We start from the raw sequence: 26,701 nt of genomic DNA, 5'->3' as shown, positions 1-26,701 counted from the left end.
TCCAAAGCTAACGTTGGGCTCCTACAAACAGAGGTAGCCAACTTCACGACACCCATGCAAATGGAGATCAGTTGCATGACCAATGGAAAATACACCAATGCACTGTACGAACACATACACAAATGCATGGATCTCGCCATACCCAACAGAACCAAGATGCTCTCCTCCAAAAAAAAAAAAAAAAAAAAATAAAGGAGGAAGCCAATCTGGTGGTCCCCTGCCATAAACAAACTCTACAACAGGAAACTGATGCGAAATAAGGTGAAGTCCCTAGACTGGATTGAGATCCCTCATCAAATCCTCTAAAGCTAGCTATGAGAACAGAATTGCAGCAGATAGTAAAGACAACCAAAAGGCCTTCTATAGTTATGTAAAGAATCTCCAAAGCAATACCCAGATTTGCTCTGAGCTACTGCACAATGGTACCCCCTATACCGAGCTAACAGATATTGCCAATATACCGACAGACAAATTCAGTGCCAACTTTACCCCTCCCCGGCCCCCCAAGGGACCAGTCACAATACTAGTAGATTGCCAGGCAACCAATATTACTGCTGCACAGGTTAAAAACAGCACTGTCCAAGGCCAAGAATACAGCTTCTATGGGACCTGACAATATCCCTGGCTGTGTTCTACATGAACTACAGAGTGAACTGGCACCTCACCTGTGTGCCCTGTTCAATCACAGCCTCACCTCAGGCTTTGTCCCTACCAAATGGCGCACTGCTACAGTCATCCCTCTCCACAAAGGAGAAGTGACTACAGACCCTGGGAACTATCGCCCCATTAACCTGAAGAGTTTGATATGCAAAGCTATGGAAAGAATCATTGTGGACCTAATAAACAAGGATATAGGGGAATCTCCAAACTCTGGATCCCACACAGTTTGGTTTTGTGAAGGGTACAGCATGTCTGCTCAACTTGGTCAACTTCTTTGAGTCAGTCACCAGAGCTGTGGATGAAGGCAATGTGGTTCATACAGCCTACCTTGATCTGACCAAGGCCTTTGACACCATTTCCACTCAGGAATCATAGAAAAACTCACTAAGCTAGGCATCAACCCCCTAGATCACTAGATGGGTTGCAAACTGGCTGACAGGTAGAAGCCACAGTGTGAAAGTAGCTGACTCCAAGTCAGACTGCCGACCAGCCACGAGTGGAGTCCCACAGGATTCGGTCCTGGGTCCTCTCCTGTTTGATATCTACTTCTCTGAAATCCAGGCCAACACGAAGGGACTCTGGTTGACAAAATTCGCAAACGAATGCATGTTGGGAGCCATTACTAACTCCCTAAGTAATGTTGACATCCTACAGAAATGCCTCACTGAAACCACCGACTGGTGAGAGAACCATGGCCTTAAGCTCAATGCCAAAAAATGTGTCGTCATTCCCTTTGGAAAAAACCCGGTTCCCATGATTGAACTCAGAAGGAGTTATAAGAGATCTGGCAACACAGGATGACCGCAACCTCTCTTTTGACCACCACATGGCCACTGTGGTCAGAAAGTCCTATGTGCCACATCTCAATACTGAGGGTTTTGCATCCAGGAAGAGGTCAGTGTCTCTCTCTACTCTTCCTTCACCAGCACAATCATTTAGTACAATGCCCCATTTGGCAAGTACTTCACTAAACACCTGCAACAACTGGAGAGGCCGCAAAAGTACCTCAGAGGATCGTAGGCCTTACAACATTTGTCCTATATGGACCGACTAAAAAATCTCCCAACTATTCTCGGTCTCATATCGTCTACTTAGAGGTGATCTCTGCTTGACATACAAAGCCATGTCTGACACAGCTCTGTTAGAAATGCTACATCTAAAGAAATCCCAATCCCTCCACACCACACACTCCAGAGACCTCACAACCTTATTACCACAATCAACAGAACATGCTGGAGGGACAGGTTCATAATCCAGAGACTGCCCATGCTCTGGAACAGACTTCCCATACATGTTAAGCAGAGCACATCACATACCCTCTTCAAGATAAATCTTGATGACTGGATGGGAAACAGAAAATTCACCCCAGGGATCACTCCAGTGGCTTTACTCGACAGACACAATGGGAACTAAGGTCGGGTGGCACGATGCCAGGGTAATCCTATGGGCTAGGCTTGTAAAGGCTCCAGGGCCATTAGCCTAGTACACACACCTATGAAAGTATAGTTTTGTACCTACCATAATGTAGATGTTAGAGTGGATACACTGCTGCAATCATTACACTTGGGTTATCCTGCAGTCAGGCGGTTCCCCAGTCGGCCTGAGTTCCAAAGTCTTGGTCCGGCGTCTGTTGCTGTCGCCTCCTCCCTGACGTCAGTGCGACAGGGGTATACAAGATGCAGCCGACGCCATTTTCTTCAGTTTTTCTTGCCCCAGATGTCAGGTGCCTCTATATATGTAGGCAATTCCAATTGCTAATAAAACATACATAAGAAAAGCAAAAAACAACTTACAGCTACCAGCAAATACTCCCCACAGGTAGTAAGGGTAGAAGACTTAGGTACGTACCTGCCAGTAAGAGGGGAAGGAGGGAGGGTAACCTGGACTGCAGCAGTGTATACACTCTAACATCTACATTTATGGTAGGTACAAAACTGTACTATGTTCATAGTGTTACACTGCTGCAGTCATTACACTTGGGTAGAATCCCAAAGCTGAGGTAGGGTGGCTGGTTGAGTAAGGCATTAGGGGTGGCTATAAGGCCCTGCAGCACTGCAGTGGCAAAGCCAGCTGTGGATTTAGAGTATAGAGGCAGATGGTAATGCTTGGTGAAAGTATGTACAGAACTCCAAGTTGCTGCTTTCAAAATATCCTTGGTAGGTACTCCGCTGAGGTAGGCAGTTGAAGTGGCTACTGCCCTGGTGGAGTGAGATCTAATGCTGCTCGGTACAGGTTTTCCATGGTATGTGTAGCAGAAATGTATACAATGTCCTTTTCATTTTGAAATAGTCTGTTTTGAAATGGCTTTTCCCTGTGCTCCTGCAGCATATGCTACCAATAATTGCTCAGATTTTCTGAGAGCTTTGGTTTTGTCCAAGTAGAAGAGTAACTGCCTGTGAATGCCCAAAGAATGCAGCAGTCTCTCCCCTTTATTCTGTTGTTTAGGATAAAAAGTTGGCAGGTGAATAGTTTGGTTTAGAGCCAGACTGGATACCACCTTTGGCATAAATGTAGGGTTAGTTCTTAAAGGCACCCTGTCCTGGTGGAAAATGAGGAAAGGTTCCACTGCCATTAGTGCCTGTAATTCTGAAACTCTTCGTGCTGATGTTATTGCCAGGAGCAGAGCAGTTTTCCAAGAGATATATTTTAATTCTGCTGTGTTAGCTGGCTCAAAAGGAGGTAAAGTTAGTTTTTCCAAAACAAAGTTGAGGTCCCAAGTTGGAGTAGGTGCTCTACGGGGCGGTCTTATGTTTTTAGCCCCTGTGAGGTACTGTTTTAACAAAGGATTAGAGAAAATTGGTGGATCTGTGTTGTAATGAGCAGAGATGGCAGAGGCGTGGCTCTTGATGGATGAGAAGGAGAGGCTTTTGTCCAGCATCTCAGTTAAGTATTGTAGAATCTGAGGAATGTTTGGAACAAGAGGGTCAAGGCTGTGAGCTTGGTTCCAGGCACAGAATTTCTTCCATTTATCAGAGTAGGCTTTCCTGGTACTAGGCCTTCTGGCCTCCAGAATGACATCCATAACAGCTTTGGAGAGAGGCACTGCTTGCTTGACTAAGGAATCTTCCATGCAGCTAGGCTTAAGGTCTTTAGCTGGCTGTGTAGTATTTGATTGTTGTGCTGAGTCAGCAGATGTGGGATTTGAGGCAAAATCCAGGTGGTTCTTGTGCCAAGCTCCTTAGGATTGGGTACCAGTGCTGGCGTGGTCAGTCTGGTGCAATCAGGATCATCTTTGGCTCTTCTTGCCTGGCTTTTATGAGTACCTTTAGCAGGAGAGGTAGTGGTGGGAAAGCGTATACTTGTAGGTTCTCCTAGCGGAATGAGAGGGCATCCACTTTCCATGCTTGTGGATGGTAACTTCTTGTGCAAAATTTTTGTAGCTGGCAGTTTATTGGGGATGCAAACAGATGTCCGGGCTCCACCATTTCTGTGTTATCATTCTGAATATTTGTGGATTCGATTCCCATTCATGGAGATCCATGATGTTTCTGCTTACATCGTCTGCCAGTGTGTTTTTCTCTCCTGGCAGGAATTGTGCTTGCAGATGAACTTGAAGGTTTATAGCTGTGTTCCACAAGGTCATGGCTTGTCTGCATAGGGGGTAGGAGTGAGTGCCCCCTTGCTTATGTACCACATAACTGTGGTGTTGTCTGTCTTTATCAGTAGTTGTCCTGGATGCAGCAGGTCCTTGAAAGCTATAAGGGCATTTTGTACAACTAACATCTCTTTTTGATTGATGTGAAGATGCCTTTGTTCTGTGGGCCACGTGCCCTGAATACATTTGCCTGCCATGTGTGCTCCCCCAGGAGTAATCCGATGCATCTGTTGTCAGTGTTTGCCTGGCTGTGGGTTGTGTAAAAGGCTGTCCCTTGTTGTGGTGACAAGCTTGAGCCCACCACTGAAACTCCTGTTTAAGGCAAGGGATTAGTGGTATAACAGTTTCCAAAACTTTGACAGTGTTGAGACCATACATTCTTTACGTACCATTGTAGTTTCCTCATATGCAGTTTGGCATATGGCATTAGTAGTATGCAGGATGCCATGCAACCCAAAGCCTGCAGAATTTTTCTTGCAGGGAGCTGGGTCTTTGTTGCCATCAATTGAAAGTATCGAGTCAGTTGTCCTTGCTTGTCTGGTGTGAGATAAGCCATCTGGGCCATTGTGTTCAAGCTGGCACCCAGGAATATAATCTCTTGTGAGGGCTCTAGTTTTGATTTCTTTTCGTTTACTGTGTACCCCAGCAACTTAATAACTTTTTTATGTACACCAGATGCTTTAGAACAGGGGTGTCCAACCTTTTCAGTTGCAAGGGCCGCATTGAGTCAACAGAAATGGTCTGGGGGGCGCATGTAAAATATATCATTGTAGACGGCAAGTGAGGGCCCAAAAAAAAAATTAAAAAAAAAAAAGTTTTTAATGCAGAAACATTGCAGTTCCGCATTCAACAGAAGGAAGTAGCTCCGTATTTAGTGTATTAATATTTAGTGTTTTTTGATTGGCCCATATACCGGCATACAAGCCAATCAAAAAGCGCTAAACACGGAGCTACTTCTGTTTAAGGCAGAACACAAGAAGCTCTGTGTTTAGCGATTTTTTGATTGGCCCGTATGCCAGGTGTACGGGCTAATCAAAAAAGAAGTCCACCCTAGTAACAGCAAAACCTGACTTCAAATTACCCTCATTAATTTCAGTTATCTTTCTCCTGCATTCGTACCACTATTTATTTCTATATATTCCACTGACTGCAAAAGATTCCTCCCCAAGGTGTAATAAGCTTTCTAACAAAGTATGCTTCTGATTGCATACTTCTTGTGGCTTATACCGTACATTTCACTGCATATGTATTATGCCTCTCTAAATACATAGCCTGGTGGACAAAGCTATGTCTTTTGGCTGTTCCTGGTTAGGGGTCGCCACAGCGGAACTCCGGTCCGCTAATGATTGGCAGTAGATTTTTACAGTGCCGAGTTGCCAGCACGAAACCCAACCTTCAAAGAAGGCACGCCCATTCACGCATGCACCTACCTGCAAGTCTTTAAACATCACTCAACCGCAGGGAGGACATGCAAACTCCACACAGAAGGCACTCCAGCCGAGAATCAAATGGGAGAACCTCTTGCTGTGAGGTGACAATGCTAACCGCTGCACCACCGCAGCCTACCAAAAAATACCACATACCTAAAAATATTAAAGTGCACACAGCAACATGCTGATCACATCCAACCATCTGAGGTCCTTAGTGATGGCCATTTCACTTTTCACAGATCTACCACTTTGTTATTTTTAATTTCTCTCTGTAGTGTAAACACTTCCTCCTTCAAATCATATATAAACATTAATGTAACATCTTCAAGACATATGTTAAGTATATGGACTGAGCACAAAAAAAAATCATAGCTTCAGTCTATAAAATCATTTGCATATAGGACAAACACTTCTGTTAGTATTAGGAAGCTCATTTGGCTCTTTTCTATGCAAATGATGTTACAGAGAACTATCTAGCCAAAGTAGGTGGACTTTCCACTTCAACAATCATAGGAAACTACTGGAGTTTGCTTCTGCCACTAGCGTGACTTTCTCCAAAACAAAATCAGTGATGATCATATGAATAGTAGTACTAATTCATAAAACAACATTATATAACAAGGTGAAACCCAAAATGGAAACATTTCCCATACATGTCTATCCTCTTATCAGTTCCTTTAGTTTCAATACCTGCTTTCAATGAACTGCTCAAGTATAACCAAAGCCGTCACAATGAGCAGTGTACTAGTAGAAAGAGAACAAAGTCAAAATATATTAAACACCTTTATAGTATGAAATGTCTTATTTATGGCCTCAACTCTCCCAGCAATTTCTTCATAAACAGAAGACATTACCATCAATGAAGAGACCAGTACTTAACATTAAACAGAAAGGTGAAGCAAAGTCCTCAGTCATACTGCACAGAACACTTTTTTTTTTTTTTTTTTTTTTGAAGTATACAGTTCTAGGTTACACTAAAAATGCTGACAAACTAGTTAGTGAAAACAACAAATGATAAAGAAGTACTGAGGAGATGTATGGCAACTATAGCACTTCCCTTTGAAGCAAAATTGTTTCTGTAGGTCTCTAATATATGCCATATGTAGAAGGAGAAAAGAAAATCTGCACAGTTGTTATATTACTCCATTCAAGTACACAGCAGTTAAAAGCAGTAAAGAAGTGGGAATCTGATTAAAATCTTACTGCAAACAAACATTTTTAAAGTAGTTCACTTTTTAAAATAAATACTTAAACAGAGAAGCATCTTCCAGCAGCTCACTGAAAACTGAGCACTGTTGAAGTGCACAGCCAGTAATCTGTCTTTCCTGAAGACACTGAAGCTACAATCTGGACAAAAATTATGTTGCACTGAGGAAAAAAACACCGTCTCTGGCAGAACAGCAAAATGTTATGCTTAATATACTAAACACAGAGATGAAAAAGAAAGCCTGATAGGAGAAAAAAGGGTCACAATAAAGCTGAGATGATGGGCTGAAGACAGGTTATAGTTCAAGCAGGTCACAGTTTCAAGCAGGTCCCTGCCATATATATATATTTTTAACCTAGTCTTGGAAATGACAGCTGTGTTAATTTTAGCAGGATATACTTCTTTGCATGAGTGGTCAAGTTTGTATTTGGGTGAGCACCTGAACAGTCAGCAGTGCAAAACATCTCACTTCACTCAGCCTGTTCAGCTTATACTCATCAAAACATGTCACCTCTGCACTACACAGCCAAGCTAACCAAACATTTATCAAATATACAAGCAATCTGTATCAAGCTAAAAGGATAACTGGATAGGGCAGCTCTTGAAAACCTGGAGGCAAAGTTATCAGAAAACAAATACAGTGCCACATCAAACCTTCAGACTCTTGATATGTGCACACCTTTGTACAACTGGTCTTCTTCTAGCATTCTGGTAATACTACAAACTTCAGTACCTTAGCACATTTACTGAGACTATATTCAAGATCAGTGTACTTGCACAGTGAAGAAGCACACCCTCATGTCAGAGTCACAAATTTAGCAAGCCATTATCCATGAGTGGTTTGGATTGTTCTGTAAAGGTTGCCCTAATTCTCTACCCTCAAAAATCATAGCCTGGTGTACAATCCTAGCAAACCATATAATTAAAAAAAATAACAGCAGCATTTCATACTTACCTGTCAATACAGTTAGGAGTTGCTGTTTGTTTTAAATACAATGGCTAATCCCTCTTCTTCAGGTCTTCAGTGCAAACAATGAATCCTTCCACTTCAGCTCTTCGGCGCGAACACAAAGGTCCTATTTCGGCGCAAAAAAAAAAATAAATAAACGGCAAGGGTGCTCTTGGCACATGCGCACACAGACAATGTGAGGTTAAAGGTTGCGGTCATGAAAAAAAATGGCGCAAAAAATGTAAAAATGTTGCATTTTTGTTTTTGGACTGAACTAGGGTTGCGGGCCGCACGGAAGAGCTCTGAGGGCCACATGCGGCCCGCGGGCTGGACACACATGCTTTAGAAGAATGTCCTTGCTCTTTGCTTGGATCAGGCAGTCGTCCAGGTACGGATAAATTTGAATTCCTTTCTGTCTGCAAAATGCAATCACTGGTGCCAGGCACTTTGTGAAGACCCTGGGCGCAGTAGATAAGCCAAAGGGCAGTGCAGAGAATTGGTAGTGCATTGAACCAGCTATGAATCTGAGGTATCTTCTGCAGTTCTGTCTGATAGGGACATGCAGATATGCCTCCTTGAGGTCCAAAGTCACAAGCCAAGCTTTCTTGCCCAGCATGGGAAGAAGCTGCTGTAATGTCAACATCGTGAATTTCGGAACATCCAGGTAAGTGTTTAGAGATGAAAGATCCAGAATGGGCCTCCAGGCTTTGTCCTTTCTGGGTAACAGAAAGAGTAGAGTAAAATCATTGTCCTTGCTCCTGTGATGGTACCTTTTGAATAGCTCTCATATCCATGAGTGCTGTAATTTGTTTTTGAGCCTCTGCCCATTGATTTGGTGGCAGATTTTGCATTCCTTTTAACCTTGGCAGAGTGTGAAAGTGGAACCTGTAACCTTGAAATACAATGTTGGGAACCCATTTGTCCTTGGTGATCATTTGCCAATTGTGGTAGAAGAGTGCCAGTTTTCCTCCCAAGGGGGCTGCCAAGAGGGATTTGTTTGGCAGCTGTAGTGGGAAGTCATTGGAGCTGTTTTTTTTTTTTATATGGTTGGGGCCCATCTTCCCCTTCTTTCTGGCCTGATGCAACCCATTGTAGAGGCCTATAAGGACCTTGTGTGTGACCTCTACCTCGTGGACGTCTGTATCTTCCCCTTTGAGGTCTGTCTGTAATTGGAAAGGACCAATTCTTAGTTGGCCAGTTTCTGCTAAATCTAAGAAGCTAAACCTGTAAGAAATCCTTCACCGTTTGCATAGATTTTGCCTTATCCTTCATTTTCTTTAATACCTATTCTGCCTTAACTCCAAATAACACATTCCTGCTGCAAAGGTGCATCCAATAATATTGCTTTAATATGACCTGGTAATGTATGTTCTTTTAACCAAGCAGGTCTTCTAATGACAGAGCCTTTAACTGCTGCTCTGCAGGAGGCCTCTAGAGAATCAAAACCACATTGCAAAGTATGCCTTCCCACTTGTTCAGCTACATGCAATAAATCCTGCATTTCTTTAAAATTAGGAGGATCTAATTCTGGAAGCATTTTCTGTTTTAACTGAGACAGTAAAAATTGCTGATATTTTAGCATGTGAAACTGGCAATTTAAGGCTCTCATTGCTAAAGTTGCAGACATATATACTTTCTTTCCCCATCTGTCTAATGCTCCGGAATCTCTATCAGAGGGAACTGGATTCTTCGCTGATGAGGCCTTAACTCCTTTGGGTCCCTGAGAAATAGTTTCAGGGTCAGCTACAGGGCTTTTATACAGAACTTTATGCGAATCAGGGACTCTGTAGTATGTCAGGTTTAACAGGGGCTGGAGGTAAGGAATCAGGATTTAAGCTGGATTCAGTATACACATCATGCACAATATCTAACACTGGCGGAATAGCAAGGGGTCTGTGTTGAGGTAGTCAAAGGAAGTCTCTGAGCCTTTTCTTGGATTCGGAGTAATCCTGGCCTTCCCAGTGGAAATGCTCCCTCATGGTATGTAGAGTTTCCCCAAAGGAGTAGTCCTCAGGCGGTGAGGCTGATGGAAGTGATTCCACAGCATCAGAATCCTCATAAGGGGGTAAAGAGCATCCTAGGTCTGAGGATGAATCAGAAGAGATTGACACCTGGTCGGATGAGTCATAGTCTGCATCCCGTCTAGGCCTTTTATCAGGAGGGGGATGTGACCCCCCTGATCAGAGTGATTATGTCTTCGGCCATTTTGAGCATTTGTTTCTTAGGCATGGAGGCCTGTCCTGGAGAATGCTGTATTTCTTTCTTTGACTTTAAAAGAGGCTTCGACTTAGCTGAGGGTTTAATGCTTAACTGAGTAGGTCTGACGACACCCTCTGAAGCTGTGGGTTGCTCAGCTACTCCGGATCCCTCTGAAAGGATAGTCTCGGTAGGCTGAATAACTTGTGCGTCCAAAGACCCAGCCATCTCCACGTGGGAGTCAGAGGTGGCTTGTGATTCTACAGAAGCGGTAGTCAGGGGCTGCGAAGGCACCTCACTGAAAACCAGAGAACCAGCGACTGGCCTAGAAGAGGCTTTGTCAGTTTTAGGCCTCGGATGCCTATCCTTGTCTTTTCGCTTTTTGTGTATTTCGGTCGTCGGAAGTTCCGACGGCATGGTATAATTGAATTTTCTACCAAAATAATGTTGGGCAAAATCAAACAGACATTTAATAGTGCGCTTGTTAAACCTAGCACAAAACCGACAACCAGTGACGTTGTGGTCTGGTCCTACGCATGGGATACAATAGGAATGGAAATCCTTATGAGGTATTTGCTTCCTGCAAGAAATAAAGTTCTTAACTTTTACCAATATCGGTCTGAGGCAAGAAACAGTTTCCCCAACTGGGTACTTAGCTTTGTAGAAGACTTCGGTTCTGGATTCGGAATGAAAATCTCAGGAGACTGCCGACCGGCACTTGCGAACTGCTTTTGCTTCGGGCATCGCGCGGCAAGAAAGACTGAAGAAAATGGCGTCGGCTGCATCTTGTATACCCCTGTCGCACTGACGTCAGGGAGGAGGCGACAGCAACGGATGCCGGACCAAGACTTTGGAACTCAGGCCGACTGGGGAACCGCCTGACGGCAGGATAACCCAAGTGTAATGACTGCAGCAGTGTAACACGATGAACATCTACACATACTGCCTTTGTAAACAGCTGCTACTGTACTTATAGCAGTACAAGTTACTTAATTATGCTAACTGGAATGAAACTTTGCTACATTTGCTCAAATTCTGAAAGTGGTAGCTTCTCCTCTCTCACCCTTTGTTTCTCTTCCTAGTCTATCCCTTATAAAATTCAATTTCATATACACTGGGGGGAAAACATTTTCCAGGAAACTTTAAGACTGCGGGTGGGGGCACACACCTGCTGCAACCTTAAACCATGATGCAAGAGACTGCCAACTCAAGTACGCCTAGACTCCAATTCTGCAAACTTCATTAAACACACTAGCAAGCACACTTTTTGTAGGCCAGTGTATACTGAATCTTGGTGGCTGCACTTGTAAGAAGTCTTTAACATTTTGCATGGACTTATCTTTGTCTTCCATTTTCTTTAAAACCTCTTCTGCCTTAATACCAAACAAAGGATCATGCTGTAAAGGTGCATCTAGCAATTTAGCTTTAACATGATCAGGCAAATGTTGTTCCTTTAAACAGGCATGCCCCCTAATCACAGATCCAGTAACTGCGGCCCTGCAGGAGGCCTCCAAGGAATCAAAACCACATTGCAAAGTACGCTTTCCAACTTGTTCACCTGCATGCAATAATTCCTGCAATTCTTTATTTTCTGCACATTGTGAAATCAACATAATTTTCTGTTTCAGCGATCCCATAACATGTTGTTGGTACTTAAGCATGTGAAATTGACAGTTTAAGGCCCTGACTGCCAAGGTTGCAGATGTATACACTTTTTTCTCCATCTGTCTAGTGCCCTTGAATCTCTGTCAGAGGGGGTAGGGTTTTCTGTTGTTGAGGCCTTAACTCCCTTTGGACACTGAAATAGTTTCAGGGTCAGCAGCAGGGTTTCTAAATAAAAATTTATGGGAGTCAGGGACCCTGTAATCTGTCAGGCTTACTGGGAGCCGGAGGTAAGGAGTCAGGGGTCAGGCTTGACTCCGAAAACACATCATCCACAATGTCTAAAACAGGGGGAATTGGTAAAGGCTTGTGCTGAGGGAGAAGAATGAAATCCCTGCGCCTCTTTTTTGATTCTGAGAAGTCTGAACTCCAGTGAAAATGCTCCCTCAAAGTATGCAAGGTTTCTCCAAATGAATAATCCTCTGGAGGCGATGCAGATGGAATAGACTCCTCAGCATCAGAATCCTCATAGGGAGGTATAGATAATTCCTGATCAGAAGAGGAATCAGAAGAAATAGAAACCTGATCTGAAGATTCATAATCAGTGTCTTGCCTAGGCCTCTTATTTGGAGGGGGATAGGTATCCCTGATCAAGGTAATAAGGTCTTCAGCCATTTTGATCATTTGTTTTTTTAGGCATAGAGGCCTGTGCACGTGGCTCATGCATCAGTTTTTTAGTTTTAGACGTTGTCTAAAATCTCAGTTGCCTGTGGACATCTAGGAAGTGGAGTATCCTCTCTCCTTGGTTAGTGGGAAAGGGGAAAAAATTGGGTAGGTGAATGGATTGATTTAGAGAGAAGTCCCTGACTAACTTGGGCTTGAAGGCAGGGTTAGTTCTCAGTGTGACCCTGTCCCTATGAAAAATGGTTTAAGGTGAGCATGCCATTAAGGCTTGTAGCTCAGACACCCTTCTGTCAGAGGTAAGAGGTAATAGTACTGTTTTCCAAGTACAAAACTGTAGAGAGGTTGTATTAGCTGGGAGCTGAGTGAGATTTTCCAGGATGAAGTTCAGGTCCCATGGAGGCGGAATAGGCTTCTTAGGTGGTCTGATGTGTAAGACCACTTTACGGAAGAGTCCCACATGTAGCCTGGCTAACAGGGGGGGGTCTAGAGGTAAGCAGGCTGATAATGCAGAGAGGTGCACTTTCACTGATGAATAGCAAAATCCACCCTTTTTACACTGACACAGATGTGAGAGGACTAGGGGGGGTGGCAGCGTCGTAAGGGTCCCTTTCCTGTACCAGATACCACAGAGTAAATCTTTCCCATTTGACAAGGCATTATTTTCTAGTAGTGGTTTCCAGGCCTCCCTCAGGACTGACAGCACGTCCTCTGAATAGTGTTGTCTGAATGGGATTAGTAGTTTATAACCCACAGAGTCAGGGATAGCATTTGCAAGTGTGGGTGTAGGAAAGTTCCTTTGTCTTGTGTCAGAAGGTCCACCTTGTGGGGTAACTTGCAGTGATTGCCCTTGGCTAAATTGTATAGAAGGGGGAACAAGAGCTGCCTTGGACAGTAGGGAGTCACTAGGAAGATGTTTGGTTTGTCCTTCCTGATTTTCAGAAGGACTTTCTGAATCAGAGGGAAGGGGGGCATACAGGAACTTCCCTTACCATGTGAAACTGAAGTCTACTCTCCACACTTGGGGGGGGGGGGTCTTTGTGCAGAAGGTCTGCAGCTGCCTGTTCTGGGGGGAGGCAAACAGGTCTATTTGTGGAGTGCCCCACCAGTGGACTATGTCTAGAAAGATCGCCCTGCTCAGCATCCATTCGTGTTGTGGAAGATGTTCTGATCAGGGGGTCTGCTTGCTTGTTGTCCTGTGAAGGAATGTAACTGGCTTGCAGGGATAGGTTGTGCTGGTATGCTAGGTCCCAAATTAGTAGGGCTAGCCTGCAAAACTGGTATGCCTTGGTACCTCCCTGTTTGTTGATCTACCACATAACAATGGTATTGCCCGTTACTATCAGAAGGGGACCTGGTAGCAGTAGTAGTAGTAGAAGGTCTGTAGAGCTAAAAAAAACTGCTGTCATCTCCTTTACAATGATGTGTTTGGTTATTATGGGAGGTTGCCACTGGGCTTGGACTCTAAGAGTGCAAGGTGGCTCCCTAGTCTGAGTCTGAGGCATCTGTATGCAATACTTTTGTGGCTTGAGGGGGCTGCAGTGGAAGCCCAGAGTTTAGTTGTACTTGTTAGATCCACCAAATGATTTCCTTCTTTAAATAGGGAAGAAGGGTGATAACTTGTTCTAAGTGATTCTGGTGTTGTGACCAGATATTTTTTGAGGGACCATTGCAGTTTTCGTGTATGCATTCTGGCCAATGATTGCTGCCATCAATCCCAGGAGTCGAAGGAATTGCCTTACAGTGACTGTGTGGAAGAACAAGACTTCACGAAAGTAGGAAGTTAGAACTAGAACCTTGTCCTATCGGAGAAAGGCTTTAATTCATTCTGTATTGATTCTGCAACCTAGGAATATCTTGTTCTTGTCTAGGTTCAGGGAGGGCTTCTTGATGTTTGGTATGAACCCTAAACTTTGTAGAAGGGACTTAGTGAAGTGTAAGATTCCTTAAGAGGAAATCTTTGGACTGTGCTAGGATAAGGATGTCGTCCAGATATAGGTAAATCTGGATTTCATGGATCCTGCAAAAGGCAATGGCTGGAGTCAGGCACTTTGTAAACACTCTTGGGGCAGTGGATAAACCAAAGGACAAGGCCATAAATTGGAAGTGCGAGGATGGGCCAGAGAAACGCACGAAACATCTGTGTAAGGCCCTGATGGGAATGTGCAGGTAAGCATCTTTTAGGTCCAAGGTGACCATGAAAGCATTTGAAGGTATGAGGGGTAAGAGAGTGGGAAGTGATAGCATTTTGAAGGTGGGTACCTTGCAGGTAAAGGTTTAGGAAGGAGAGATCCAAAATGGGTCTCCAGGGACTGTTCTTTCGAAGGACCAGGAACAGACGGGAGTAGAATCCCTTTCCTTCTTGTCCTATGGGAACTGGCTGTATTGTGCCTTGTTGTTGAGGGTCTGACCGAATTTGTGGAAAAGATGGCATTTTGGGGGGGGGGGGCAGAGATTTGTTTCTAGGATAGAAAGTACCCTTTTTGAATAATGGTTAATACCCATTGGTCTGTAGTGATTTTTGCCAGAAGGGGAGACAGTGGGTAAGGCAAGCTTAGAGGGGCAGATGAGTAAGGCAGTCACGCATTATTAGGACCTCCCCTGTCCTGAAAGGGTTGTCTAGGCTGAGGAGGTGGGCCAGTAGTCCTGATGAGGAATGTCTTCTAGTTCCTCTTCTGGGTCTGGAGGAGGAGGAGGCAGCAGAATGCAGGTTACGCCAAGGTAGTTTTAGCTGGGTAGTTCCTATAAAATTTGGGTATACGGGATTATCAGGAGAGGTTTTATATCCTGTAATTCTTTGCTTTGTTCTTGCAGATTCTTCAAAAGGTCTGCAGATTGCTTTCCAAAGAAGAAGTTGCAATCCAATGGGGCATCCACGATTTTGGACTTTAAGTCCTCTGGCAGATTCTGTAGTCTAAGCCAGGAATATCTCCTAAGGACAGATGCTGATGCTGCAGAGTGAGCAGAAGCTTCTGCAGCATCGTAGCTGCATTTTATGGAGTGTCTAGCCACTTGTAGGGCTGAGGACAATTTGGAGGAGATATCCATCTTAATTGGACTGTTAGGGATTGAAGCCAGCATAGAGGTGGCTTGGGATACGAAGTCCAAAGCATACTTGGTCATGTGTGTTTGATAGTTAATGGCTCTGAAGGCCAAAGTGGAGAAGTGTACACCCTCTTGCCTATCCTATCCATGGATTTGCTATCTTTATCCATGGGCAATAGGGAGGCAGACAGTAACAACCTAGACTGTTTATCAGGGGCAGTGTCAAATCACTGCTGAGTCAGCTAAGGGTGGCTTTATAAGAAATTTTTGTTTCTCTGGCACCTTGTAGAAGCCGTCTGGGCCCTTAGGTGCAGGAGGCTGAGAGTCGGGTGTTCTAGAAGCTGCAGTAAAGGCATCCAAGTATGCTGGAAGGACGGGGTGCAGCTGTAGGGGAGGGGGACTCCACTTGCAGCAGTTCAAAGTATCTTTTTTGGGTTTCTGTCATTTGGGAAGTATCTCATTGGAAATAATCTTTCATTTTGGTGATGGTTTCACCAAATATAATGTCTTCAGGCGGAGAATCCCCTTCCACAGAATCCTCATCAGGAGGATAATATTCCTTGGGAGAAGCAATCTGGGATGCATAAGAGATGGATTCATCAGAGGAAGAGTAGGAAGATTCATGTTCCACTTCCTCACGTAGGGGAGCCATGGGTATGAAGAAGCAGAGGGAGGCCTAAGGCTTTGAAGAGGCAATGTAGTTGTGGGTGAGGCAGAAGGCCTAAGGGCCATAAAAGCCTGCATAAGCGAAGAAGTGAAGGCCTCCCAGTCCGAAGGGGCTTCAGAAGCAGGAGTAACGTGTTTTGTTTTTTGCTCCTTTTTGGTCGGAGTGGCCTTGGAAGTCTGTCTAGAGACGGATTTGACAGCGGCTGTATCAGAGGTCTGGATCCCGATCGAAGGAACCACCAAATCTGGTTCCTCCTCGACATCGACAGGCGTTGGTGTCTGAGAAAGCTCTGTGTACCGGTCAGCTGTGCAGCGACCTCCACGAGGAAGGTTGATGGAGCAGACGGATCTGCCGAGCGCTCAACTCCTACATCAGTAGTTGGTGGGGCATCCGGGTGTGAAGCGGCAGGCAATGAAGGCCTATGGTTCTTTGCCTTCTTATGCGGAGGTTCTTGGGCGGCCTCCGAAGTGGGATCCATCCAGAGAACCAACCGTTTGAGGAGGTGATTTTCTAAGTAAAGATTTAAAGCTGCAAGGCAGCTACATAAGGTCTTAGGAACAAAAGATTTACAAATAGGGCAGGTGTTATGGTCGTGTTCCCAGCCTAAGCAAAAAACGCATTTGTCATGGGCGTCCTTATGGGGAATTTGGCATCCGCATTGTCACTTTCCCTTTTTCCCTGACATCAGCTGAAAGCTACAACAACCAAGCCTAAGCAATGCAAAAGATCAGTAAAATATTAGAAATGCAAAAACCCAACGGGTTATCTATAGTCAATCCGACGTCTGCAGCGCGATTGTACGATGCAAATTCATCTGCAGCTGAAAAGTTCTGGGGATTGTGTGTGCACACATCAAACATAGGGTCCCTGGTTTATGGCCCTACGTGTGACTTCCCACACAACTGCAACAGCCAAGCTGAAGCTTTTGTATAGAAGCAGATGTACGAGTCGCCTGAAGGCAGGAAATCCCACACCAAGAATACTGCAACATAGGAATAGAAGGACATCAAATGTTCCTACGTCAGGTTAAGAAGTCATACAAATAAGAATGCAACACCTGTATATGCATTTACATTCATACTTAAAATCATGAGATTATAACTGCATGTAGCATAAATTAACTTCTTTTGAAGGTTGCCACTACTGAACAGAATGAATTTCCAAAAAAGCCTATTCTGTTTGCTACAGTTACTTTGGCACAGACTCAAGCTGGTGTGGCTGCAAATGAAACATTTTTTGTTCATACATTCCCATTCATATGGAAGTGAAACAATCTTAACTTTTTGCATTCATTATCGCAGTCTGTCTGACATTCACCATGACTTCAACAGTTTACGGATTTCCAATAACAAGTATTGGAAAATCAATGCGTGATGACTTGCATTACCATTTTTTTCCCTAGTTATGACATATACACTGAAAATAAAACGTAATATGAAGCCCAGGTCACAAACATTATACGTCTTTCTTCAATCAGACATTGTGAACTGCAACGTGTCGTGAGCATGAATTACAATTAAGGTTCAGCTCCGCTCTAAGTCTGAGTTCCAGGATTTCTTTTACAAATGTACCAGTTATGAAATTAACTAGGCCAAGGGCAACCTAGTGCTGATCTTAGCTTGACACAGAAGGGGAATGCACCCAGTGCATCAACCACAGACAGAATTCAGTGAATCCTAATGGATCAGCTCATTTCCTTCTGTGTGAGGATGCTGGAGTGAGTAACTGAGTAAAACTGTCATACTGCCACCTACCAAAGACAGTCTGACAGTCAAGAGTGCCACTTCATACACCCTGACCAGTGGAGGGATCTGAAAACAACAAAGCCATACAAATGAGAGGGAGGGGAGAGAAACCACCATGTTAATTCCTTTTCCTGTAATAGCAGGTGTACTGAGGGTTTGGGAAGAGCACTGGTAAATAACATATTAAAAGCTTGATCACCCTTATCAAAAAAGGAAAGAGCCTAGTCCATCTGTCCAACTGCCACCTCAAGAAATCTAATCCTCACCAATGGTCAGAAAATGAAAAGAAAATGGAGTAAAACACTGTTAGGACACAATAGATAAACAAATCCAGAGACGAAACAGGTACAGTTGCTACACCCATACAGATTACATAAGAGATAAAAGACTGTGGCCAACACAGCTTGGTCCTGAGCACATTACGAGCGTGAGCGCACACAGACACGCACGCACAGGATGTGTCTTGTTCTGTGCCATGACAAGGAAAAGGCTCTCCCAAGGAAAAATTATGTTGATGCAGAAAGTAGACAAAGGATACGCATGAAAGAAACAAAGCAGAGGTTATAAGCAAGGTACAGTAACATCATATACCTTGTACAAGTCTTGGACTCAGACAGGAATAGGACGACTGTCAGTTAGCAGTTACTAAAGGAGGGCTCATCTTTCTACACACTGCTCAAACCTGAAAGAAAGGGATGACCATTCTTACCCCAGAACTTGCTCTTGTCCTTTCTTTATGCTATCGAGGAAGCCTTGCAATTCCCGGGCTCGCTTATTGTCGACAAACTTCTCCCGAATACAGGCATCAAGACACCATGTGAACTGCAAGAAAAAAATAATCAACTGAACAGTCACTCAAACTCTCCAGAAAATTTCAGAACAAATTTTAGGTAGACAGCTTCACTGCATAATACTTCATAATTCTGTACAATTAAAAGAACTTTAGATGTCTTGTTTGTGAAGTTGCTACACCCACTAAGTCAGCGGCTAACTATTTGTTTACTGGTTAACTGCACAAGCAGGTTGATCCATGATGGACCTTTTTTAGTCAAATACCCCGGGGGGGGGGGGGGGGGCATAATACTTTATAATGGCAACATACATTTTTCTACTAATGCTTTGTATAGCATCCATCTTAGAAAATACATATTAATAATGCTGGGATCTAGGCCAAATACATAAAAAACAAACAACGAGTGAGACAAAGCAAAAATCCATCTTCCAAGTGCACATCAGTTTACTGTAAATGATTAAGACTATGAATTGTAATTAACTTCATCCTGTAGTCCAGTGTTTGATCCCTTCAGCCTCTATTTGCCTACTCTACCACTCTGAAGTCCCTTAACCAGAAAGTGCAATTTGGAAACCACAGGTTAATAACTACTTGTGTACCTATGAACATTTCCACAGATAATTGCTGAAAACAGATATTGCTCAGCAAAAGACATTAAAACAGTATTTCTTGTTAACTCCCAGAAAATCAAAGCATAATACAACTGCTGTCAAGGCTGCTCCATGGCAGGGACATTTCTCCATGGCATCAAAATCTTACATCCAATATTAAGAGGACCGCAAACTAACATGCAATACTAAAACACATTCATCAAATTTTATGCATAAACAAACTTCAGTGCCTTACCGCCTGCAATTTCCTTTCAACAAAACTTAAAATATTTTAGAATGAAATAAGAATGACTCCAAGAAAAATGCCATGCTGGCCCACTAACAAAGAACAATGAAACACAGATATGACGCAGAGACATTTTTCTGTATCAAATACTAAGAAAGGGTTGGTGTTGGGTCAAAAGTTAAAATAGCTGCACTGTAAAACCTATGCTTTCTATTCAGGTGCTTCAAAGAAGGGAACAGCATAAGACTAGTAAAAACTGTTAACAGGACAATGGATTTGACTACAGTACAAAAAAACCTTGCTATAGAAACATTAATACAACTCTATAGAAACAACCTGTATTGCCATAGTTTATAATGTTAAGTAATGACTGCTACCTGATGCATTCACAAAAGTCACAATTTTTCCAATGGATTAGTCCTGAACACCTGAAAGCTGTCTGAATTACTGACTTTATAACAGAATGTGAATGTCTCCGGTAAATGGTCAAATGAACCAAAAACTCTATACAAGTATACAGTCACAGAGCGGCAGATAAAATCTCAGATTACAAACAGGGCAGGAAGCCAAAGAAAGTTAGATAGAGATTAACCAGGACATTATTATTCTGGCAGGCCAACCAAAATCAGCTAAAAACAAGAAGTAGCTATAGACAGAGAAAGGTAAAACAGCTCAAAGAAATACACTAGCAAGACAAACACTTGGCAGTTTTCATTATGTACTTTTACGTCAGGTGAACAAGTTCTCCAAGAACGTAAGAGTGCAAAAATGCTCATGACTTAGGGCAGAGTATGACTGAGACAGCTATGGGAGGTTTTTGGTTTACATGTATAATGATGTCTTTGGTAGTTGTCGCATTATCCACACATTTTGAATTGTAGGCCATAACGTATTCTGCATATTCTTTCAGATCTATTTGGTGATTCATTGTGGCTTCCTCCCTGAACATCAACCAGTCAGTACTCTTGAAGTAGTCTTGCAGTGCTCTGATTACACCCTCAGCCCATAACTTTACTTGCTTCCTTGGTTTTCCTGATTTTAGCAGTGGTTTGTATGCATGAAACAACATGATGGCAAGAGGATTAGAGTTGCCCAGGTGTGGGTAAGGTGCTGCCTTATATGCCAGTTTTATATTGGTGAAAACCTTATCAAGTGTATTCTCCCCAATGGTAGCGAAGTTCACATACTGACGGGTAGTACTGATTTCATGTTGGCTTTAAAAAAAAAAAAAAAAGTAATCTGCAATTACAAGGGCAAACTCTATATACCGGTTCGTGAGTTCACTTATAGACTGGTACTGAGTGGCAAGTGCTGCACTGGGTAGAATGTAAACAGCTTTTATGCTCACTCCATTAAACTGTCTAGGCAAGTAATACGGCATTTTAGAGACCAAAATTAAATTGTTTTCTGAGCAGTGTGAGGCGACAACCTCGCAGTTAATACACCAGTTACTGTTCTCGTAGAAGAGGTGTATGTATGTAACCTGCCAAAGAGTGAATGAATTCTGTCAGTACAAAACAACATGCATGCTGGAGTTAAGCCCAGTTTCAGTAAACACAAACAACCGTTTCTCACCTTAATATGTGTAGAGAGTTCCAGCCTTATAGTAACCTCTCTTACTCTCTAGAAAGCATACATTAGCCAGCAGTAAGGAAGGAAGTGCAGGCCTGTGTGGATTAGTTTTCAGTCTGGCTGTAATTCCTGCTCTGGTGCTTCTTTCTTTCACATAATTTTCCTTTTTGTGCATCTGCCAAAGGAGATGGATGTACTCTTAGCCAGATCTGGGCATTTTTGCTCATGTTTCAGCAAGATGCCTAGCTGTAGTAGTTCCTGGAGTCAGTTAGGCCTTACAGGCCTCACTGTTAATAGCTCATCATACATACAGCACGGCAAAATTAGAGATTGAACTTCAAGTAGAGTCTCAGCATTGTAGCATATCATACTTTCATTTCCTGCTTCTAAAACTGATTTTTCTGATGTATCAGATGAAAAACAAGACTGTGCACTTTTCAGTTGGGATATGAAGTGGCTGCTGCCACACAGGTCGACACCATTCTTTTTTTTTTTTTTTTTTTTTTAATGTGGTTCACTGTATGGTTGGTCTACCGTTACAGTACCAGCAGAAGAGAACTGAAATTTAAGGGAAGGCAGGAACTGAGCAATTTTAATATTGGAGTAATATTTTTTTAAAAAGTACACTGCATGAAACGCGTCTATATTATCTTACTGAAGTTTCAGAATATCGAATCTGATATGGTCGACACCATATCATCAAATTCTGAAACATCCAAAGATAAAAAAATCCCTAAAAAAAATAAAAACTTACCTTTGCAAAAAGGGAGGGCAAGCCCCCTGCACCCCCCCTAACTTAAATATACCAACACCAAGACCGCACTACACTGAACTAAATGGAAATCTCCCCTTACAGAGATTTCCGTTTAAACGTCCAATGTTTTTCGCTTTCACTAATCTGGTGCCGACAATATCAGCTTCGATATTGTCGGCCTTCAACAACGTGAAGTAGACCCCATGAAACAAGTACATGTTTTTCTTTCTCAACAAATAAACACGAAAAATAAAAATACTGTACATGCACTTATGCCGCTTTTTACTGTCAAGTTTAAGCAAAACAACACAATACATTGGTGAAATATTCCAGTCTCAAGTGCAGATAAGGTCTCCAAACAAACATATATATATATACCCTTCCCTGTACTCCCTGTTTTGCCTGTAAATGCCCAATCCTGACAGGCAGAGCAGCACTATATAGGGGACATGAACAAGCCAAAACTGCTCATCCGATGCCTATAGCTACAGTTCCAGCTGTACAGTACTTCTAGTAGCCAAACCAAACAAAACAGTATGTGCCATCCTCAGCAGTTATGGGCAAAAGAGAAACATAAGCTCACTGCACATGATGGCCAATGAAATCCCATTAGTAAGCAAGTTAATGACGGTGATCCACTAGAATAACTACTTCCACTGGTGGGAGCACAACAGCACCACTTAATAGTAAACATGCAAACTATGTCTGAGGCAGTGCATACTGTCCTGTCCACTACAAGATAAACATTCTAAACAGATGCAAAGTTATGCACTACTTCTGCACTAGCAATGGTGATCTAGTTGCTCAGTTATGTTATGTGCAGCAACACGCCAATTACAGTTGCACTTTTGTGAAACGTGGACAGTGATGTAGAGCCATTACCTGCAAACTCACTGTTTACCTGGGGGAGTCCAGCTTTGTAGAAAGGCATTCTTAACCTTACGTGTACAAAACCTTTTGTGGATCTCACAGGAATACTACATGCACATTGAGCTCTGCACAATGAGGGTGTGTTTATGAACAGTTTCTCTCCATTTCAAAACTGATGAAACAATACTCACAGCTACATCTCTGTTCTTGCTGCACTATCTGACTAACTGCATAGCCCCCACATCCTATTCCTTCATCTTTTTGGGTTAAAACAGAGGGAATATTACTGAAGATCGGTATAACTAGTTACACTCACCCAATAAACCTTACTATAATCCTCCATCTTATAGTTACAAACTACAACACAGTTGATACTTTTTCACAAGCCCCTGATCACATACTCATCCACTGTACTGCCATGGCACTAACACACACCCGACAAACTCAACCAAGAAAATATCAGTTTTTGATCTACCACTCAACAACTCTCCTCATGGTGCAACTCTCTCTTCATTTTCTCTACAGCTACCTACTTCTGTCATTCACCATACAGTCTGTTGAACACATCTCAAAAACATGCAAGTCTACACAATACACAAGCTGCATTAAACATTAAAATGCTTATTTTGGATGCCAGGCCCTGTGGCAGAGAAACTCAAAGCTCCGTCTGCACCCCTGTTGATACCACGTTTTACTAAGCAGCACATGCGTTGCAGTAATCAGGCAGGGAAGGAGGAGAACGAAAAAGAAGTTACGTCTTACCATAACATTCCATCTGTGTTGTAAATCTTTGTTCATTCATTACTATTAGGACCTCGGTTCTGTCCTCCGAACTGATACGGCCATTTCCAAGCTTGCGCCAGCCAAAAACTCTAAGCTAAGACCTATCCATAATGCCCCTCTCCTAGTTACTCCAGATAGAGTTTGCCCGCCCCTATATAATAGACATAGTAATAGAAAAAATAGTAGAAGGCTCTGTCTGAGCAGATACCCTAACCAAGAGTTCCTAAAGTCCACCAGCAGTCCAGGCAGGGGGAAGGAGGGCAGGAAGTAATGAATGAACAAAGATCTACAACACAGATGGAAAGTTATGGTAAGACATAACTTCTTTATCTGATGTTGTAAATTTTTGTTCATTAATTGCTATTAGGACAGAGTCCCCAGCTACTTGAGTCCTGGGTGGCCCTAAGGAAGGATACTCCTGAGCACCATAGAACCAAAAGATGCTCGTCCCCTGGAGGAAAATCCAATTTGTAATGAGAGATAAATGTATGAGGTCTTGCCCAAGTGGCTGCTGTGCAGATATCATCCATAGAGGCTCTAGAATGAAATGGTACTGAAGTAACCATAGATCAGGTAGAATGAGCCTTTATTCTGGAAAGTTAGGATAGCATATTCTGTCTGTAGATAAAGGTAATGACGTTTCTAAGCCAGGAGGATAAGGTCACTTTGGAAACAGTTTTACCCAATCTGGGTCCTGCAAAGGCCATAAACAATTGATCGGTTTTCCTGAAAGATTTAATCCTGTCCAAATAACAGCTGCCCATGTACATCAAGGGTGTGCAAAAGGTACTCCCCTCTATAAGAATGTTGAGGAAAGAAAACCGGCAGGTCAATAGATTGGTTAATGGAAAAGCCAGCAATGACCTTGGGCAAGAAAGAAGGGTCAGTACGAAGGGACACCCTATCCATATGGAAGATCAAGTAAGGTCTCGACACTCAAGGCCTGCAGCAAGTGCTACTAGAAGTAAGGTTTTCCATGACAAAAATTTTAAATCACATGAATCAAAGGGCTCGAAAGGAGGACCTGTGAGATATTTAAGTACCAAAAAATCAAGTGCCAGGGTTCTATGGGAGGCTTGTCAAGAGACCGAATGGCAGTGCCCTGAACTGGTAGTGACTGGCTCCCAGCCGGAAGCGGAGAAACCTCTGGGAGCAGTGATCCATCTTTATGTGGTAGTACGAGTCCTGGAGGTCTATAGAGCACATCCAGTTGTCCCTCCCTAGGAAGGGAAGAATGGACTGTACCGTGACCATCTGGAATTTTTGAGGTTTGATAAATTTGTTCAGTAGGTTGAAATCCAGGATTGGTTTCCAGTCCCGTCTTTTTTGGCATTAAAAAGAACCTTGAGTAAAACCCAGATCCTGTCTGGTCTGGTGGGACTGGTTAGATGACTCTTTCTCAGCAGCTTTTCTATTTCTAAGGCTGCTAATTCCCTCTGATTGGGTGGTACATCGGGGATTCGTTTGACAGGTCTGGGAATTAAATCGAATGGTATTTGGTAGCCTCTGGATAGTATTCTCTGCACCCAAACATCAGTAGTAATAAGATGCCAGGCTGGTTGGTGTAGAGAAAAACAACCCCCCCGACTGCTTCCAGAGGAAAGCAATCGGGCCGCTGCTCAGGAGCGCTGGTAGGGTCCGCTACAGAAAGAATTTCTAGCGTTCTGGTAACACGGATCCCCTCTACCCCAAAAGGGGCATCTTCTACATGAGTTGCCCCCTTTGCCCTGGGGGGGGGGGGTTGTTCACCACGAGCATCACGAAAAGATACATTGGAATTTCTTGAACCACATTTTTCCTCCCTTCTGGTTCCTGGAGTAAGACCTCTGAGGATTGGAAAAGTGTATGCCCACAGCAGACAAGAACTTTCCGTTTTTCTCACTACATGCAAGTGTGCCTTGTACTTTGGGTCCAAAAAGTGCAGATTCGTCAACAGGTGCACTGACGAAGTAAGATTTAAAGGGGTCTGCGAAGTCACACAACCGCATCCAAGCATTGCATCTCATGACGATGCCTGATACTGCAGCTTGAGCTGCCCCCTCGGTGGTGTGAGATCAAACACATCAAGGAGTTAGAGATGGATTCAAGGGTAGCTAGCTGCGAGGAGACAGCATCATGCACCTCATCAAGCAGTACTCCCACCAAAGAGGGAGACATTTCGGAAACTGGGTCTCTTTGGAGGCGAGTAAAGTGTGCCAGATAGTTCAGCGACCGAATGGTGAAGGTTGCTGAAGCATAGATCCGCTTTCCTAGTCTGTCCATGATCCAGGACTCCCTCTTTGGAGGATGGACAGTGGAACTATCTTCTGCCAGTTCCCTCTTGGTGGCCACGACCATAGAATCAACTGTCAACTGCTTGGACCAGTAGGGCTGGTCTTCAGGTGTAGATAAAATTTTGCCTGGCCTCTGGGGGACAGGCTCTACGTTGTCCGGGGCCTTCCAGGCATTCCGCACAATGAGTTTAACAAGGTCATCTGCCAGTGGGGTCACCCAGGAAGTAAATGGCAGGGCACGGAAGGCCTGCAAGAACACAGATTCCTCAGAAGAAGGGTTAGAGGACTTCCAGTCTCCCCGCTGCCATCCGTTGATGATTTCGAGAAGGTCTCCGAATAAGACGTCTGGGGGAGACTGTGGGGACCCTGCCCCCTCATCACAATCAGTCTTCGGTGATGGATTCCTCCGAGGAATCATGGTGCTTCCTCTTTCACCGTTTCTTCCGGGGTGGCTCCCCAGTGGGATATTCTGAGGAGGACTCTGGAGAAGGGGTTCCCTTCAAAGGGGGTTCTTGCGACTCCTGTGCCCAGGGTCCTGAAATAGAGGGCTGGGAAAGGTGCATGCTTGGGGGGGGGGGGTTCTGATACTGATGTCATTGGTGCTGACTGCGAGCCTTCGGAGTGAAGGACCCTCTCCATCACCTGGACAGCAGGCTCACCAGAGGAGGGATGGGAGCCCGGAATCAAGGACAACCTCGGAATGGGGGTCACACCCCAGCCAGGGAAGCCCACCTCCAGGAGAGGAGCTCAGAGAAGACTGGAAGTGTTGGGAGTCGTGGACATAAACAGCGCCAGCAAGAAAATAGGCTCCGGGCTATGTACCAAGGTATTGATGGTACAAGCAGTGCTCCAAGAGAGCAGCGGCTCCACCGGAGCCGATGCCGCAAGGATGGTCGGTGCCGACAGGGGAAAAACTGTTTTCAGAGGTGAGACAGTATGCACCTGAGTGGACATAGGTACCAAGATCTGGGTAGGGGCTGGAGGATAAACAGGGGAAGATGTAGTAAAAGATTCCGAGCCAAGAGGGAAGGAAGGTCTAGCT

The 26,701-nt window shown here is 43.8% G+C and overlaps 1 protein-coding gene across 1 annotated transcript in view; it reads right to left on the bottom strand.

Moving 5' to 3' along the window:
- NELFB (negative elongation factor complex member B) overlaps positions 1 to 26,701 on the bottom strand; it is a 529,115-nt gene that overhangs the window by 366,434 nt on the left and 135,980 nt on the right. Inside the window, 1 exon segment of the mRNA XM_044058168.1 lies at positions 18,487 to 18,599. Coding sequence (XP_043914103.1) covers positions 18,487 to 18,599 — 113 coding nt within the window.

This window comes from Protopterus annectens, chromosome 16.part0 (assembly GCF_019279795.1).
Source record: "Protopterus annectens isolate FY-2018-M chromosome 16.part0, PAN1.0, whole genome shotgun sequence".
NCBI lineage: Eukaryota > Metazoa > Chordata > Ceratodontiformes > Protopteridae > Protopterus > Protopterus annectens.
This window is presented reverse-complemented; position numbering and strand designations above follow the sequence as displayed.